This window comes from Drosophila elegans, unplaced genomic scaffold, assembly GCF_018152505.1.
Source record: "Drosophila elegans isolate 14027-0461.03 unplaced genomic scaffold, ASM1815250v1 contig_208, whole genome shotgun sequence".
Classification (NCBI taxonomy): domain Eukaryota; kingdom Metazoa; phylum Arthropoda; class Insecta; order Diptera; family Drosophilidae; genus Drosophila; species Drosophila elegans.
Window position 1 is genome coordinate 13646624 of NW_024545578.1, and position 17807 is coordinate 13664430.

The following is a 17807-nucleotide window of genomic DNA, read 5'->3' on the forward strand; positions in this document are numbered from 1 at the left end:
TGCTCCACTCTGCGACTCGTTGGCGAATGATTTCTCGCCAAGCACGGTTCCGGGCTCCAAGTCGAGCCTTTAGCCTGAGGATTTTGGAAGTGGAGGTGGAGGCTAAGGCGACGGCAGACAGCCGACATTCCAGTCATTTCACACTTCAGCATGGATTTTTAATTTCATATTTAGCCGAGGGCGCACGGGGCGTATGCGCAACTAAACAGAAGCCAGTCAGGTGTTAGTTAGTTACCATGGCTCAAAATTGGTAATCAAATATCAAAATGAATCCATGATTTTAGGTGCTTAAGAAAAGGTCTTAAGTGTTTAATGGTTGATAAAAAAAAGAAGTATGAAATTATAAGTTTTTATACATTGTAAATAAAACTTTACAAATATATTACGTGTTTATTTAGACCTAAAGATCAAACATTGTTATAGTAATATCAAGTCAAGTTTATATATTTATAAAAGGTTTAGGTCTAAAGAAACAAATTTTTAGGGAAGCCTAAATGGAATTAGATCAAGAATATAGTTGTTAAGTGAAAAATACCTCAAATTACTTGGAATTTAAAATTACATTTAAAGTTTCATGAAAATAAGTCAAATATATAAATGTAAAATAGATTGTACACTACAAGATCAAGCTTTAGAAACCGAAAAAGGCGTAGTTTAAGTAAAAGAAACCCCGAAATTTCCATTTCATCCCACAGTGCTGGGACTTTGGCTTAGGCTGAGAGGGTCGTTTGCTGTCTGTCAGTCAGCGAAAGTAACTTTAAATGAAATTGAATTGAATTTAGTTCTGTGTGCGGCACACGAAACTCGATGTATGTGGCACAACAAGAAGTGAAAGTGTTACGGCGGGACGAGGCCTGAAGTTTGGGGATATGAGACATGGGACATGGGCTTGGCCATAGTTGGAATCTGGCATGTTTCAGCCTGTCGGGGCGCTCCACACAACCGGAAATATGTAGTTGACGCCCATTTGTGCCGATTTGGAGGCAGGAACACCTCGTATGTGCACTTATTACTGGGTGTTAATATTCCAATGATACACACCCGGAAAGACATTCCAGGGGCCACCGCAGTACTGCTCAGTCATTTTAAATTTAGACAGCACAGCACTCGTGTTTCAGGCTAGCCCGATTGATTTGTTGAATTTTTGGGAGGGCCTAAATGGAAGTGAAAGTGGCCCAATAACTGGCTGATTGGCTGCCTGGCTGGTTATAACCTTGGGCAAGTCACCGGCAATTTTATTAAAGTCCCAGACTTGGCATGCACACCTCAACTTAACAGTCCTGAATGCCGCATTCTTTGGGCCTGCGAAATATAATTGTCCTGGGGTGTCAGAAGTGATCTGACTCAGCCAAAGTGTTGAAGGATTAGCGCCTTGAAGGGTCTTTAAATGCAAGATATGATATCTTTTCTTGTAGTTTGCCTCCAGACAGTTTAATTCCCTGTTGACAGGCACCTAAAAAGGTTTTAAAAAACACAATTTAAATCAAATTTACTATACAATTTATTCAAAAGTCCTACACCTTAATAACCACATACGGTAAAGCGTCATAAAGGCATTAAATAAATACTTTGCTTATCACTTTACAATTATTATTTGTTTGTCACACTATATAAAAACCCTTTTTCTCTGACTCATTCTCAGTGATTTCCTCCATTGATAATATGCCTGGGAATGAGTCAGTGAAATATTAATATAAATATACAAAGACATCTTAAGACTTATAATTTAGGGAAAGAGGTACCGGATAGTGCTCATCTCAAGATCTGCGGTTCCAGCGGTTGCATCATATCCCTCATTACGGTTTTGGCCGAGGCAGGAGCACGTCCCAGCAAATAAAGGACATTGAAGTACCAGTCGAGGATGCGCAGCTTGAAGGCTGACAAAAACAGACAGTACTCGAAGTAGATGCGGCGACTCAGCCAGTGGACAAACCGCAGGGAAGAACGGCTCTCGTTGTGTATATAAAGACACTTCTGGGCATATCGCGCCATCACCTGGGGCCTATTAACCACGTCTCCGTGCTGATGACTAATCGCTCGAACAGTGTTCAGGTTACGAACCTAGTTAAAAAATAGTATAAAGGATAGTTTAATCAAAAATAGTAAATATACTTTAATGTGCTCATCCAGATAGCAACCAAAAACAATATGATTCTTAATTGCTCTTAGTTGAGTATATAATGAAATAATAATAAAGAAATGAAAACAATTTTAAGTTTATTCATTCTGGTGTACACAGAAGTACACAATTATTAAAAAAAACTAACTCGGAATACAGAAATTTTTTTAATCTGTAACTAAAAACAAGGTTTTTGTGTAAATTTGAGATTAAAAGCTGCGAAATCCTTAAATGATTTGTTCTGTAAATTTTTAGTTAAGCCAATTTAGCTCTCTAAGAGTAAAATGATATTGAACCGTAGGGTTCATCACAAAAATAAAACGTAAAAGACATTTTCTAAGCAAGTACTTTATGTCTACGAGAAATTTTAAAATTTATTTAGCGCATTTCGATAACGTTTATAAAAAAAACTGATCCAAACTTAATTCGAACTCTCGTTTAAAATGACTGGAAAAATAACTTAATTTGTGTATACGATCTAGTGTCTTGATAAGTAAACCACTTACCACAAACAACATGCTCCGCGGCATCTCCTTAAGGGTGCCCATGATGAGCTCAAAGTTCTTCCTGGCCACCTCCTGCATGTGATCGATGTCCTCCTGCGAGAGTTTTCCCCTAATGCGACCTCCTCGAATTCGAATAGGCTGTTGGAAAAGCACCTCGGCGAATCGCATGTAGTCACCTATGCCAATCTTCTCGGCGGCGGCCTGCATCTTGGCCTCATTGCGCAGCACGGTGGCCTCCCAGAATTCGCACAGTGGTCCCCGCACATTCTGAGGCAGTTCTTCGTAAAGGCCATGGTCCAGCAAGATAATGTCTGCTCGGCCATTTTTACTATTTGGTCGCACAAAAACTATAAGCAATAAACAAAACAAATAATAAGAAATTAAAATATTTTGATTTTCATAAAATAACCTACTGTTTCCTGGATGGGGATCGGCGTGCACGAAGCCAGTGTAGAAAATCTGCTCAGCAAAGGTATTGAAAAGCTTAACGTCAATGTCCTTTAGGTTCAGTTTTTGCTTGGCTATCGCCTCAAGATCGTTAATCTTACACCCTTCCATCCATTCAAGAGTAAGAACACGCTGTAAATAATTTAAAAATTAAGTTAGGAATTTAATACGCTTTTATGTATTATAATAAATTAAACTGAAGGCTTCTTAAATAATTATTTTCTTAAAATATGTAAAACTGGTTTTCTTATACATTTAAATAGATAACTTTTTAAACTGGAAAACTTTTTAAGTTTATATTTTTCTTTAAAAGTCTATTACAACTTATATTTAAAAAAAAAAGCTGTCTACTTTTTAAGCAATTATATTTTTTTAAAAATTATAACGAGTTAAAAATGGTTTTTTTATAAGTATTTGAATATATAAAATCGAAGACTTCTTAAATTTATATTTTTTTTATTAATAATCTATTAGAATTTATTTTTCACAAAAAGTAAGTATATTAAACATCTATAATTGGTAAGATTGGGAAAAAAATTCTGTATTAAAACAATTTAATATTTATTGAATAGCTTTATATTACTTTCTTAAGAACTCACAGTTTTTGTGTGCGACCAGTGGACTTTGGGAACATGGACATAGCTGAACTTCGCCATGTCCTTGGCGCAGCGCTCGGCATTGTGACCCTCCTGCAGGAAGTTCAGCTCCAGCACTAGGTTCTTCCGCAGGTCATTGAGGATCCAGCCGAAGTTGTAGTCCTTGAAGAAGAACTCGATGATGTCCTGCAGGAAGATGATGGTGCCCAGGTCGCTGATGAACCGCTTCTGCAGGTCATTGTACTGCACCTTGACGGCCACCTGCTCGCCGCTGGGCAGCCGTGCCTTGAAGACCTGCGCCAAACTGGCGGCCGCCACGGGCTGGTAGTCGAACTCCTGGTAGATCTCCTCAGGCAGCTGGCCAAAGTCGCGGCGAAATACCTTCTGCACATCGGACTGACTGGTGGGCAGACAGCGATCCTGCAGTCGGGACAGTGTGCTGGTGTACTCCACGGGCAGGATGTGGTTGATGGCCGCGAATCCCTGGCCCACCTTGATGTACAGGCCGCCGTTGAGCAGGCACGTCTCCAGCAGTCGCTCGGCGCTCTTTTGGTGCAGCACCTTCACCTTGCTCTCGTACTCCGGATCGTTCTCGTCCAGCCGCAGATAGTCGGCGGCAATCAGTGCGGCGGTTTTGAGGGACCGCACAAATCGCACAGAGGCCCCGCAGTAGGTGAAGTCATTCACCCAGCCATCGTAGCCAATGGCTCCGGCTCCGGCCGCCAGGAGACCTAGTCTCAGCAGGGGAAGACCTTTCTTGGGTGTGTGAGCTTCCCCCTGGAGTAGTCTTCTTTCTCCAATTCGACCACCCAAGCTCAACAGCTGCCGCAACCGCTAAGGGATTGTAAGAGTTATGATTACCTTCTTTTTAAGGTGCTTCTAAGATAGACAACTTACCTGGAGAGATCGCATTTTCCGTCTTAGCCCTTAAGCCACCTGTCGTGTTATCAGCTGGGGATTCCAATCAGCTGTTTTTGGAGCCGCCGTACCGATGACAATAACGCGATGATGGGGCAACATCGTCGCACGCCCATTTGGCCGTATGGGAAAATTTAAATCGGTTGCTGACTGCCAGAAAACTGTTATCAAAAAACGTGAAGAGAAGTTCAGTGCTCATTTGATACAAATAATAAAAAAATAATAAAGAAATAATGGTTATAGAATATGTACTCACGATTTTACCGGCATATAGTTAACAAGTTTTTATAATTTGTTGAAAAGAAAGACCGTTTGTTTGTTCTCTAAGTCTTACGAAAAACTTGAAAAACTCATAAGATTAGCTTAAGTTTTTTATATTTAGTATGCTGATTTGAGTCATACTTACAGCTTTTCTTTATTTTATTTATAAATGCACTTCGTTTCGCAGTCTGAGATCTTTTTATATTTAGTTTGTAAAAGCACCATGCTTACGAAATGAAGATCACAAGATTAGATCTTTATTTTAAGTATTAAATTACTACTTTCTCCATATTTATTTCAAGAAAGATGGCAAAAGTCCCTATGAAGTAGTTCCATTAATTAATAGCTAGATGCAAAGCACAATTTTAATAGATGAACAATAGTTCATTGGCTGCTGCTTAGGTACATTGGTGGTTGTTGTTTCTTTTGGTGATTTTTGTGGGCCTCCAGTGGAATGGCCACTACCGCTTACAGAGGAGTAGCGAAAATCATCCTAGAGAAAGTAATCCGCTTGCAGCTTTTTGGTGGGAACGACACGATGTTCCTGTGAAGCATCCCGAAAGATGACAAAGTCGCGGCTGTGGCCGTCATTGTCCAGTAGCAGAACGGCCGCCACATTGCCGCAGCTGCAAAGGGAACACAGGAAACTGTTGTTAAAGAACTTAATGGAAGTTGGAGCGGTGTACCAACCGATAGCAGTAGTTGGGAGCTGACCAGACGGTCAGGACGGATTGATTGAAGTGATACTTGTAGCCCTCCATCACCAGCTGGTGGGCTCGGCAAATCAGGTCCAAATTGTTGGAGTGGTTGAACTCGTCGACCACATCCCCGCCGAAGAGGTAGCCAGCCCCTCGTGGCGACACTCCCCAGCCCACCTGGTCCTCCGGATCGCTCCAGAGCAGATCGCACATGGGTCCCTCGTGCGGCACCTCCTGTTTGCGGTCGAGGCAGCGGATTTGGTCCAGGAACTGGATGGCTGGCGACAGGCCGCCGTGGACGCAGAATACCTTGCCACCGATGATGGCCGCCAGGCTGAGGTAGTCGAAGACATCCATGCATTGCATCCAAACTGCCGCAGAGCCGTACTTCTGCATGCACTCGTCGTAGAATCCATACACCTGGGTGATCTGACGGGACTCGTGATTCCCACGGATCAGGGCGATGCGGTCCGGATAGCGCACTTTAAGGGCCAGCAGGAGCAGGAATGTCTCCACGCTGTAGTAGCCCCTGTCCACAAAGTCGCCCATGAAGAGGAAGTTCTTCTCGGGCACACGACCGGCCACCTTGACCAGCTCCATCAAATCGTAGAACTGGCCGTGGATGTCGCCGCAAACGGTTACCGGCGTGTCCAGGCGTTGCACATTGCTCTCCTCCGCCAGGATTTCCCGGGCCTTGGCGCACAAGGAATTGACCTCGGCCTCCGTGATAAACTCGCAGCGCTGCAGTTGCTCAATCTGGCGGTCCAAGTCGCTCTGGTCAGTCATCTTGTATTTCCAAAAATGGCTTTCGATGATACCCGGCTGTAGGGAATAAGGTGATTTTGGATGAAGATGGGTTCTGAAAGTGATGAATCGTAGTAATGGATTCTGAAGTCCTTTAAATTGGATATCACAGGTCGAACGTCGTGGAATGATGTCTAATTTACCGTTCGCTTTAGTAACCGCCTACTGTGTTCCTTGCTTTCGAGTTTAAGGGCGCCATTTTGGGTACTCAGGCACATAAAGCTGTCAAACCATCGATTGAACTATCGATAGTGATAATATCGCGATAGTATCGATAGTACACAGTAAGCTTAACAACAAATATTTAGAAGATTTATTGTAAAAGGGGTTACCCTTTAATTTAAAAAAAAATGAAGTGTGTTCTTCCAGCGACCAAAATCAATAAAATTATTGGTTGGCAGTAAGCTAAAAATATGTGTCAGTGGAAGCAGCTTATAAATCACTTACAGTTAATTAATAAAAACTAAAATTATTTATGCAAATTTAAAACATAGGCAAATAAAATGTATAGATTTTAATTTAATTCCATCTACTTAAAAAAAAAACATTTAAATAAAAAAAAAGGTTATTGCGGCATATTTGAAATATAAAATAGTTTTCGGTATATACTTTGGCGAGCGTGTGGTGTATTTTAAAAGACCGCATTAGGTCACACTGTTTTTTTTGTTTCTTGGTTCTGCGTTTTTTCTGTTTGCGGCGACGGCGGCGCTTTTGAAGTGTGATTTTCAAGTGCTGGCAATTGTTTACATTACGCGCAGCCATCTTGTGCAGCCCAAGCGAACGCCGGACAGTGAACCAGTGCGCTCCACACCCTCGAGCAGCCAAGATGTCGGGCACCATACTGGAGAATTTGAGCGGCCGGAAGCTGTCCATATTGGTGGCCAGTTTGCTGGTGTGCCAGGTGCTGTGCTTCCTGCTGGGCGGTCTGTATGCCCCCCTGCCCGCCGGCCATGTCACCGTGCTGGGATCGCTGTGCCGCGAGGACCACGGCCGCCAGAATGACACCGGATTCCTGCTGTATTCCCGGGGGGCAGGTGCCTGCATCCCGGTGACGCCGGACGAGGTGGAGCGAGACTCCATGAAGATGGCTAACGAGCTGGTGCACGTCTTCCAGATGCCGCTGCCCCGGGACCTGCGCGACCTGGACTACTCCCGCTGGCAGCAGAACCTCATCGGAGTGCTGCAGGTGGAGTTCGGCTACGATTCCTCCTCGGAGCTGAGGGAACCGGTCCGGGAACTGCAGCTGACCATCGACATGCGGCTGGCCTACCGGAACAAGGGCGATCCGGACAACGGGTGGAAGCTGTATGCCCATGGCGTGGAGCATCGCTACCTGGACTGCTTGACTTCGCATGTGGGACCCGCGGAGACGATCTACTCCTGCGACATGATACCCCTGTTCGAGCTGGGCGCCCTGCACCACAGCTTCTACCTGCTGAATCTGCGCTTCCCGCTGGACACGCCACGCCAGACGAACCTGCAGTTCGGCCACATGCACGACCTCACACTGACCGCAATCCATCAAAACGGAGGATTCACCCAGATCTGGCTGCTGCTCAAGACGGTGCTGTTTCCCTTTGTGGTGGGCATCATGATCTGGTTCTGGCGCCGGGTGCACCTGCTGCAACGATCGCCTGCCCTGCTGGAGTACATGCTGATCTATCTGGGCGCCGCTCTGACCTTCCTCAACCTGCCGCTGGAGTACTTGTCGCTGGTCTACGAGATGCCCTACATGCTCCTGCTGAGTGACATCCGCCAGGGCATCTTCTACGCCATGCTGCTCTCCTTTTGGCTGGTCTTTGCCGGCGAGCACATGCTCATCCAGGATTCCCCGAACAAGTCAACCATCCGGTCGCGCTACTGGAAACATCTCTCCGCCGTCGTGGTCGGCTGCATCTCGCTGTTCGTCTTCGACATTTGCGAAAGGGGTGTGCAGCTGCGCAATCCGTTCTACTCCATCTGGACCACTCCGCTGGGCGTAAAGGTGGCCATGACCTTCATCGTGCTGGCCGGCGTTTCGGCGGCCATCTACTTCCTCTTCCTATGCTACATGATCTGGAAGGTGTTCAGGAACATTGGCGACAAGCGCACATCTCTGCCATCCATGTCCCAGGCACGTCGACTTCACTACGAAGGTAAGAGCTTCTTTGCCCATTTAATTGTTTAATCTCTTAAGTTATATTAACCTTTTTATAAATTTCTTTATTTGTTGAGTTTTTAACACAAAATAGCAAGATTGTTTTGTCAAAGTATACATCCGTTCTTAGTTAGCTTCGATAAAAGAGTAAAAAACTAAAATAGGTTCAGAACCAATCAATACTTTGCTAATATGAATAAATTTTGAATAAATCCTAGCCTATCTTGTAGAATCTGTGTGAGAATAATGTTTACTTTGAAATGTCGTTTAGTTTACTTAGATCAGCCGAAGGCACACTTGATAAAAACATCACATAATTGGTGGGAAGCTTTTGCCAGACTTTACGATTTTGTTTTAGAGAGATTTATTTCAATATTTGATGAAATTATCGAAAGTGAAGGTACGTCAAATAAACTTGTTACTAAAACAATTCGCTCATTGTTGTACTTTTTGTACTTACTTGCTCAATATCAAATCATAATACGCACTTTGAATAAAGTAATGTATATTCATCCCATCCGTATGTTTTATTTGTATGCTTTTATTTGTTGTCCTTGCCATGTCCTTATGTTGAATAATATTAAATTTAATTTAAATAACTACCAATTTTTCTTAAAAGGCCTGATTTACCGCTTCAAATTCTTGATGCTGGCCACCCTTGTTTGTGCTGCTCTGACTGTGGCCGGATTCGTCATGGGCCAAATGGCCGAGGGTCAATGGGATTGGAACGAAAACGTACAGATTCAGCCAACCTCCGCCTTTCTGACCGGCGTGTACGGCATGTGGAACATCTACATCTTCGCCCTGCTCATCCTGTACGCCCCCAGCCACAAGCAATGGCCCACCATGCACCACAGTGACGAGACCACGCAGTCCAACGAGAATATCGTGGCCTCGGCCGCCAGCGAGGAGATTGAGTTTAGCCACCTGCCATCCGACTCCAATCCCAGCGAGATCTCCTCTCTCACTTCGTTCACCCGGAAGGTGGCTTTTGATTAGGCGATGACACTCGGAATAACGATTTCAATTAGGTTGTGTGCCAATCACGTGCGATCACGATTTGGCCTGCAGCCGGAACGCTCCAAATGTGAGCTCATTTTATTACCATAGTCAGTAGCGTTTCTTGCCTAGTTTTGCATTATGTGCATTCGTCAACGCGATCAGCATTATTACTTACAATTAACGTATAGATTGTCTAGTTTCTTTTAGCATGCTCAAAGTGTACGATTTTACTAACTATATTTTGTATGTATGCCTCGGCAGTATTATCTATTGAAGTCCATTTTTTTAGCTCGTAAGTTTTAACATATTTATCGAAAAACATTTTATACACATACACATTTTAGTGTGATCCGATTTTATTTGACAAAAGACTTTGTCTTGCCAACTTCCATGTCCAATATCAGAAAGGCCAAATTGTCCAGAGAACACATTTAACTCAAACATTTTTAAATTTACTATACATTGAGCCCACTCTGGCCAGAATTTTTCAACTAAAACGTAGAGCAATTTCTTACTCAAGTAGCAATGCATCAAATAAAAAGCAATATTGAAAATGCCGAACGGTTTATTATTTTGCAAATGCTGAATACGTACATGAAAACGTAAGGAATGCAGTGTTAAGGAACTACCAAATGATCCTTTGAGGAGTTTGGTAGTTTTGCCAGTAGAACTCCTTGGTGAAGTACACGTAGAAGGTGGCGACATTGAGGAGCAGATGGGCGCCCAGTTCCAGCCACTCGGCGAATCCCTTGCGTGTGTGCCGCGTATTCAGCCGGAAGAGAATGTAGGGCACCAGGAAGTAGCGCAGCTCCAGGAGTCGCTGGAAGCACAGCACCAGGAAGAGACTGAGCGGGAACATCAGCTTGAAGCTGTCCGGCATGTGACGCAGCCCGCAGAAGAGTACGCAAATGGAGAGCAGGTACACTGGGACCATGGCGTACTTGAACCACCAGAACCGTCCGTACAGTCGGCTCCAAATGTAGAAGGTGTAGTGTCTGTTGTCGGCCAGCAGGTAGGGATGCATCTCGGTGTTCAAGTGAACTACCACTACTATTAGCAGCATCGCCATCAGGAACAACAAGCGATTCCTGCGGATCAGTTCCACTGCTGGACGAAACTGGCGCATCGTGTTGGATATCCCAAAGCCAGCCGCAAAAACGGCGAAGTAGAAGAGCTGCGGCACATGCAGACTGGCCTCATGGGCACTCTTGTCGCCCACCACAATGGAGCCGTTGATGCACAGGAATCCCACGAAGGGCAGAATGATCGAGGCGTAGAAGCAGCACTTGGCCAGGATGCTCAGTATGCAATTACACACCAACTGGGGGCTGCTGAAGAGTTGTATCCACAACTGAAAAATAGGTAAAGTAAACAATTTGAGAGGGTACACAATAATATGTGTATCACTTAGTACAAAATATCAAAACGTGCATAAACAATCTTTTATGATTGGTAATAAAAATTGCAAATCTTCGGGGGAATTTAATAGATTCTGGGAAATTTAAGCTTGAGTAAACTTTTGATTTTAAGGCATTGATTTATTTTCCATAAACTAATGTAAGCATTTATATTGCCTAGCTGATTTAACTATAAAATACATAAGATATTTAGGACTGGCATATGTATCTTGATACATATATTTTAAAAATAAAACAAATCAAGAGTAAACAGTAATATTTGCTTAAGTAAGTTTAAATTTTTAAAAATTCCGAAAGGTTTTGGCAAGTTTTAGCATTCTTTGCAATTAAACTTTTGGCATTACTGAATTTACTTATTAAGCTGATTTATAGGTGAAAGTGGTTTACTTATATTGGAACTGTCTTTTTAAAACAAATGAATGTCTTATTTATACAAAATCGCGAGACGAGGATTAGTCAGTAGTTGTTGAAAATCTCTGTTTTAGAGGTAAATGCTTTTCGTGTATCGAGAATCGACCCACCTCTTTGCCCATCAGCCGGATTTTGTCCCTGGGAAGGGAACGTGTGCGGGCGCACTGTTGGACCAGTGTGTCCAGCACGGTCATTCCGGTGGCCATGCAGACCCACACGATGTTCGTCTGGCGCATGAGCACACTGGCCGCTCCGAAGACCGCCGCCGGCAGGTGCGCCTCCTGCTGCCAATAGTTGTAGAACAGGAGCACCATGGTCAGCGACAGGGTGTCCGTGTAGTACAGGTGACTGAAGAAGTAGAGTGGCGGCAGCACGGACATGGTGATGGCCTCATGGGCGGCATACGAGTTGCCCCCCGAGCCGGCCAAAATGCGCCGCCTGATCTTGTAGAGCAGCAGAATGTTGATTCCGGCGCCGACCAAGCTCAGCATTCTCAAGCCCGTGACCGTGCACAGGTTCAAAGGATTCAGGACGAGGGCGATCAGGTACAAGCCCGGAAATGTCGTTATCTTCTGATCCCACTGCAAGAGGAGGGGAATTGGTCGAACTGGTCATAGACTTCTCCACTTCATCCCTTTACCACATCGAATTCCTTGCGGCAAAAGGCCAATCCCTGCGGGATGTGGAACTCCTCATCGATTACGTAGTCCGCGGTGCCGTTCACCCGCAGAAACAGGGGCAGCGAGTAGAGCACAAAGCCCACGGGCAGGACCAGTTTCCAGGACCCGTTCATGATCCACTTCCTCCTTAAAAAAATAGAGCTCCAATTGTTTGTTTATTTTTGGATCGAACCAGCCGGCAACACATGGGAATGCACTAACGCCTCGCCGCAGCCAGAAATGACCGTAAAAATGACATCGAAAAATACCAAATGCGTCATTAGAGGGGCATTTACAAAACTGGAATACGGACTGTCCAGCGGCTTACTGTTTGTTTTTATTGAAAAAAATTATAAAATTATTCAAGAATTGACGTCGTCGCTAATAGATTTAAACGATGATTGCCTCGCCCGCATTTTGAGCTATTGCACCCGTTTCCGCTGTGTCTTATTGGATTACGGCAAGAGTCGCTATAGAAAAGTGAAACTAACCGGATGTCAGGATGAGTTGCTTCTAATAAAAGTTGTTGGCGATGTCGTAATAGATCTGTACTTCAAATATAATGAATTTAGTACCGAATATAAGCCGGATATTCTATGCAAAGCTATAAAATGTATGAACAATCTGGAATACGCTATTTGGACACTTACCTGCCCGCCATCAAGATTCACTTTCGGGGCCATAGTCCAGACTTTGGAAAAACTGCCCTTTCTTAAGGACATCACGGTTCTTCAAAACAGCCAATTCCTTGACATCTACGGTAGACCGCGTGGTCTGATGTGGGTACCATCCGTAATGTACCACTATCCAACGGATATCCTGTCTAATCTTCGGTTATCCAACTCCAGTCTCCCAACAAACGACTGGAGGGTCATCATTCTGAAAGCCACCAAAGGTGCCAGTAAGCAAGTGATCCTTATTTTCAATAAGGAATCCCTAGCTCCAATCGAAGAAGCGGGAGGAAAGCTACGGTTTGGTCTCAATACGGTATACGTTAGGAACGTTAAGAATAATCAATCAATTATCAAGGATCAAACGGATTTTAATAGCTCCTGATGTGTTCCAAAGCAGCTTTAAGTTTGGTCTCCCCCAGTGCCTTAAATCAATAACTTTTTTAAATTTTAATATAAATTGTTAATTAACAAATGACATCTCTACTAAATGAATGTCTCGCTTGAATATTGAGCCATCTGACCATGAAGGATCACTTAAAATTTCGCCCATGTGTGCATTCGCTTTCAAAATGTCTTCTGGGATTATGGTAAGAGTCTCTATAAGAGACTGGAACTTACCGGATCACAATGAGTTTCATAGCATCCATAAGAGACCTCGCTTCAGCAATGCAACCGCAGTCTTCCAACACACGACTGGAGAGTTATTAACCTAACACGATAAGGAATCCATAGCTATAATCAACATTGGCTTCACTGAAAGCTGATAACTCCAGCGGACACTGACAATTTGAAATTATAAAACTGAGAGATCCTAGTTAAGCAATGGTCCATCATACTTGCAGCTTCCATTAAATGTCCATATAAGGTAGGTCTTTTTTAACATTTTGGATTAAATTATATTACTTACAGATCAATAGTCACTCCCCCTTTTGGACGAACATCCCATTAAGATTCCGTTACAATTGTGAACTTTATAAGGTTTATTAATCATTATGGTATTTGAATATACATTTCGAACTTTAACATAGAAGTACATACAAACAGAATGTTTAACAAACAGTACGACTTAATGACTACCAAATTGTCCAGGCCCATTGGCAACTGGAGGATCTAACTGATAATGCCTTTTCTACTTTATACTTTATTTGTATATGCTTTATATAAAAACGTGTGATTTTGTATCGATTGCGTTGTTGTGTGTTTGCTGTGAATAAGAGTGGTGTGGCTGGAGCTTTCGGTTCGTCCGGCTAACCAATTGGTCACAGGGAAAACTCCACCTTCCGCTGTCGTTGCTACTTGTTCACACTCTTATAAATCATTGGGGCCGATCGATCGTTCGTCTTGGTGTGCCGCAACTTGACCGTGGCGAACTGAGAGGCTCTGCAAAAGATCAAGGACGTGTCCGGATGAGGAAGGCGATCCCCAAGCGATGGCGAGGGGAAAATAACCTCTACTTACGGCTGGAAAAAGGCAACCTAATACGGGGAATGGTGGGGCTAGCTGGGATACACGTACACGGACTCGTTACTGGTCAGTAATCTATGGAATAGTTGCGGTAAATACCGCGCCTGCTGCAAAAAGCAATTTACGTTTGCATTATTCCGACTAACAAATCGTGAAATGAGGTCTTAAGCGAATTAAATTTAATGATATGCATGCAGGCACCAAAACTATAGGATAGAATGTTCACATGGAGAGGTCCTTGTTCTTTGAAGTTTCCTCTGCCTTTGCTGGCAACACACACGAGTATTTAAATAGCTTTTAAAATTATTATAAGATATGTACATAGAACAAACAAAACAGAACTTGCCTAGGACTAAAACTATCAAATTATACAGGGTAAATAATGCTTAACTCAAACGAAGGAAACAAGGCAAACTGAAAAAGTTGCACTTTCCTTCCACCCACTCTCTGCCCATTTTCTTAGCCCGTAAGAAGACGGCGAAACTCTGGTATATCAACTGTTCCGTACTCGCAACCCTTTCCCTTCTTCTTCCCTTCTACTTCAGCTTGGCACTCGCCGACTTCTGGCCATGCTGCTCCTGATCCCAGAAGTCGTACCATGGTCCATAGCTCTTGTTCCCGGCCAGACTCTTTGAGTTGCGCTCCAAGGTGGCACTGCTGCTGCTCATGTTATTGCTGGCGGAGGCGGAAACGGAGGCTGAGGACTTGAGGAGGCGTGTTCGCGGCAGGATGGTGGCCGTTGGAGCACCCGAACTGGCCGTGGAGTTGCGGGTCAGAGTGCTGTCCTGCTCCTGCTTGGCGGAGCCCTTCTTCAGCGTATTGGTCGCCGTGGTGGATGTGGAGGAGCGGAACGTATGGAACTCCATCTGCTGGTGCTGCTGCTGCTGCTGGTGATGTCGGCGCATCTTGTCGTCCTTTCGCACCAGATGATCGTTGATCACAATACAGTCGTAGGGATCGGAACTGGTCGACTTCAGCTCCGTATCGGACTCCTCCTCGTCCTCGCTGGTATAGTACTGCTTGAGGATGTCCTGTCGCTTCACCGTCTTCATGACCAGTCCATGGCCATGGCTGTTGTTCTTGCCCTCGTCGAAGAAGTTGTTCACATCGCTGAGCTTCAGTGTGCCATGCTCATCGCTGTCACCCTCGTCCGTGGACTGCGGAAATTGCTGCTGGTGCTGCTGATGCTGCTGCTGGGATGGCTTGGAACGACTCAAAGTCTGCGATTTGTGCTGTGACCCTGTGCCGGACACCTGTTTGTCCAGCTTGCGATGCGACTGATGCTGCTGCTGCTGCTGCTGCTGATCCTGCGACTGACCACGTCGCATGGTGCTCATTCGCTCCGCATCCGTGGGCTCCTCAATGTCAATCTCTATGGTCTTCATGATCTTCATGCGCGACTTGGGCGTATAGCTGCTCCTCTGTTGTTGCTGCTGCTGCTGTTGATGCTGTGGCGGCTGCTGTGGACTCACCCCGTAGATATTCTCATCCTCATCTGCGTAGAGCTCGGTGCTGGTCAGGCTGTCCTTGCGTTCTCGCTTCTCCTGCGACGAACTGGAGTTGTGTGACTTGGTCAGCGTACCATTGCGCTCCTCGTCGGAGCGCCGCTCCAAATCATCGCGATCGCGCATCTCCTCTAGATTCGGGGCGGCCACCAGGTCGCGGTGCTGCCACAATGACATGCCGGCCAGGATGTCCTCGCCACTGCGTCCGCCTCCGAATTTCCAAAAGGATTTGGTACGCTTCAGCCCGGCACTGGATGCCTGCAGGATCTCGTCATCGGAGGCGATCAGATCGTACCGCATCTTGCCCACTCCACCGCTCTGCCGGCTCAAACGATGCAGACTCTTGTCGTCGATCTGGCTGTCAACGCTGTTCCGGAAGTTCCGGTTTAGCGTCCACGAGGCCACATCCCTGGGCACCGTGTTGGTGTGCGAATTGGTGTCCGCCCGACGTCTACTTTATTGCGTATTTCGCAGTATTTCGTGGTGGTGGTGGTGGTGGTGGTGTGTGATTGGATTGATTGTTGTTTGGGTGTGCGTGTGTTTTTGGGTGCATTTTTTGGGTGGTTAACACAAAGGATGACAACAGGGCATAATGGCGATACATGAAATCAAACAAGAACGAAATAGAAGCAAATGAAAATAAATAAATTCAATTAAAGTAAGCACTTAAAATCAGGCAGTAAATGGAAAAATAGCGACTTAAGTTACATGGCCTATATGCTAATTAGGATTAGTGACAAGGAAGAGAGAAAAAGCGGTGATGCAGTGGCTTGTCTTGGAGAGCAAAAATCAAACTTTAATTGAAAACATACATATTTAACAAAATTTAATACTTTGAAATATTTGAATTATTTTAAAAACCTTAGTTTGTGTTTAAAATATCCTAAGTGCCAAAGTGCTATTTAAAACATAACTCTACTCTAATATAATATCTTTTTTAATAATATTAATTCTAATGATAATGTATTTAAGGATCGTTTAATATTTTTTAAAATTTATTTTTATATTTATAAACCTCTATTTCTGCTCTCCAAGCCTTTACTTACAATTACTTTTGATTAAACTCTAAAAGACGGCACTCTATAAAGCTTTCAATTAAACTAAGGTTCACTCTAGGTTTTTTTTTTGTTTTTTAAATAATTTAGCCCGTCTTCTAGAGTTCTGAAGTATATTTGTTCCACCTACCGAATGGGCACTCGCTGTGTGGCTGGCTCCTCATCGGAATAGTCCACTTCCGGCTGCGGTGGTGGCTCATTGGCGAATCCACTGTCATTGCTGCTGTGCAGCGAGGTCTTGGCAGCCACTCCGGATTTACCAGACGGATGACTCTTGGAGCTCTGGGGGGTAAACATTGTTATTCAGGGTTTCCTCAATACCATCGAAATGAACTTTACCTGCACACCATTTAGCAGCTTTTGCTTGCGTCTCTCCACCGCCGCCGTGACTCCTCCGTTGGAGGCGCAAAAACTCTGCGAGCTGTTCAACATCCTGGAGGACTGGCTCTGCTGGCCATTGGGCACCGGAGCGGGCAGTGTGGGCGGTGGACCCGGGCGCGGATTGACTCCGGATCCGGGGCGGTACTTCTTCTGCTGTTTGATCGTATCCCCAAACATTCGCGTGGGCGATGACTCCTCGGCACTGTGATTCCTTCGCCGCCGATACGTGGCCTCGTGGCTCTCCATCAGCTCGAGCTGCGCTTCGTAGTCCTGCTGCTGCTGCTGCTGATAGCTACGCAGCCCTGCACCGCCGGAACCGGATCCCGATCCGCCGCCATTCCGCTCGTAGCTCATCAGCATGTTCTCGTACCGCCGACCGCCCGATGTGGCCGCCTCCGAGGATTCCGCATTGGTGTAGGCCACCGGGAACCAGCCAAAGTGCTGCGTCCGCAGGTTCTCGCCGAACTGCCAGCCCTTGGCCTTGCCGCCCACCAGGGCGATGCGGTCGCCCTCCTCGAAGGGCAGCTGGTTCTCCCCGGAGGGCATGTACGCGTACAGGGCCTTCACCAATGGACGCTGATCGCCGCGCTGATCGTCGCCCAACGGCGACAGCTGCTCCTCAATGATCTTGTGTTTGTTGCCTGTTAAGCGAAGGGAAAATTTTATAAATATTTAAAATTTAATGAGGATAAAATTCAGGTAAAAGTATAAATGGAATTTAAATTTAAAGGAAAACCTCTACTGAAAACCCA

The 17807-nt window shown here is 44.9% G+C and overlaps 6 protein-coding genes across 13 annotated transcripts in view; 2 read left to right on the top strand and 4 right to left on the bottom strand.

Moving 5' to 3' along the window:
• Positions 1–1483: 1483 nt before the first annotated feature.
• On the bottom strand, positions 1484–4762 carry LOC108150365 (uncharacterized aarF domain-containing protein kinase 5). Its single transcript, XM_017278503.2, has 5 exons — positions 4566–4762; positions 3672–4502; positions 3039–3204; positions 2626–2972; positions 1484–2061 (listed from the first exon to the last, which is right to left on the bottom strand). The coding sequence occupies exons 1-5, from the start codon at positions 4578–4580 to the stop codon at positions 1753–1755; spliced, it is 1668 nt and encodes a 555-aa protein (XP_017133992.1). The 5' UTR covers positions 4581–4762; the 3' UTR covers positions 1484–1752.
• Positions 4763–5103: 341 nt separating this feature from the next.
• Positions 5104–6539, bottom strand: LOC108150121 (serine/threonine-protein phosphatase 4 catalytic subunit-like). 2 transcript variants are annotated; one of them, XM_017278088.2, is made up of 3 exons: positions 6493–6539; positions 5538–6404; positions 5104–5473 (listed from the first exon to the last, which is right to left on the bottom strand). In XM_017278088.2, exons 2-3 carry the CDS (start codon positions 6329–6331, stop codon positions 5341–5343), a joined length of 927 nt encoding a protein of 308 aa, XP_017133577.1. In that variant the 5' UTR covers positions 6332–6404; positions 6493–6539; the 3' UTR covers positions 5104–5340. The 2 variants fall into 2 exon arrangements, with proteins under 2 accessions (XP_017133577.1, XP_017133578.1); XM_017278089.1 differs by having other exon boundaries at positions 5538–6367; positions 6493–6527.
• A 456-nt stretch (positions 6540–6995) lies between these two features.
• LOC108150227 (protein wntless) lies at positions 6996–10042 on the top strand. Of its 2 annotated transcripts, XM_017278273.2 has the most exons (3): positions 6996–8484; positions 8758–8886; positions 9106–10042. In XM_017278273.2, the coding sequence occupies exons 1-3, from the start codon at positions 7176–7178 to the stop codon at positions 9483–9485; spliced, it is 1818 nt and encodes a 605-aa protein (XP_017133762.1). In that variant the 5' UTR covers positions 6996–7175; the 3' UTR covers positions 9486–10042. The 2 variants fall into 2 exon arrangements, with proteins under 2 accessions (XP_017133762.1, XP_017133763.1); XM_017278274.2 differs by lacking the exon at positions 8758–8886 and having other exon boundaries at positions 6997–8484.
• On the bottom strand, positions 10036–12196 carry LOC108150228 (putative Dol-P-Glc:Glc(2)Man(9)GlcNAc(2)-PP-Dol alpha-1,2-glucosyltransferase). Its single transcript, XM_017278275.2, has 3 exons — positions 11958–12196; positions 11428–11898; positions 10036–10839 (listed from the first exon to the last, which is right to left on the bottom strand). The coding sequence occupies exons 1-3, from the start codon at positions 12108–12110 to the stop codon at positions 10114–10116; spliced, it is 1350 nt and encodes a 449-aa protein (XP_017133764.1). The 5' UTR covers positions 12111–12196; the 3' UTR covers positions 10036–10113.
• LOC108150231 lies at positions 12194–17803 on the top strand. 3 transcript variants are annotated; one of them, XR_005977221.1, is made up of 2 exons: positions 12194–13515; positions 17786–17803. XR_005977221.1 is itself a non-coding variant. In XM_017278277.2 (2 exons), the coding sequence occupies exons 1-2, from the start codon at positions 12217–12219 to the stop codon at positions 13030–13032; spliced, it is 747 nt and encodes a 248-aa protein (XP_017133766.2). In that variant the 3' UTR covers positions 13033–13835. The 3 variants fall into 3 exon arrangements, 1 of the variants encoding a protein (XP_017133766.2); XR_005977220.1 differs by lacking the exon at positions 17786–17803 and adding an exon at positions 16765–16843; XM_017278277.2 differs by lacking the exon at positions 17786–17803 and having other exon boundaries at positions 12217–12755; positions 12825–13835.
• Positions 13613–17807, bottom strand: part of LOC108150226 (brain-specific angiogenesis inhibitor 1-associated protein 2) — a 34322-nt gene continuing 30127 nt past the window's right edge. Inside the window, exons 10-13 of one of the 4 annotated variants that reach the window (XR_001774661.2) lie at positions 17014–17696; positions 16805–16956; positions 14109–14221; positions 13613–14030 (exon numbers count right to left, since the gene is read on the bottom strand). Coding sequence is in view for 3 of the 4 variants with exons in the window: in XM_017278270.2 (XP_017133759.1) it covers positions 14651–16073; positions 16805–16956; positions 17014–17696 (2258 nt within the window). In the remaining variant the exon portion in view is untranslated. Of the gene's footprint in view, positions 16074–16804; positions 16957–17013; positions 17697–17807 lie in introns of all 4 variants that reach the window. The other 3 variants (XM_017278272.2, XM_017278271.2, XM_017278270.2) reach the window with 3 other exon arrangements.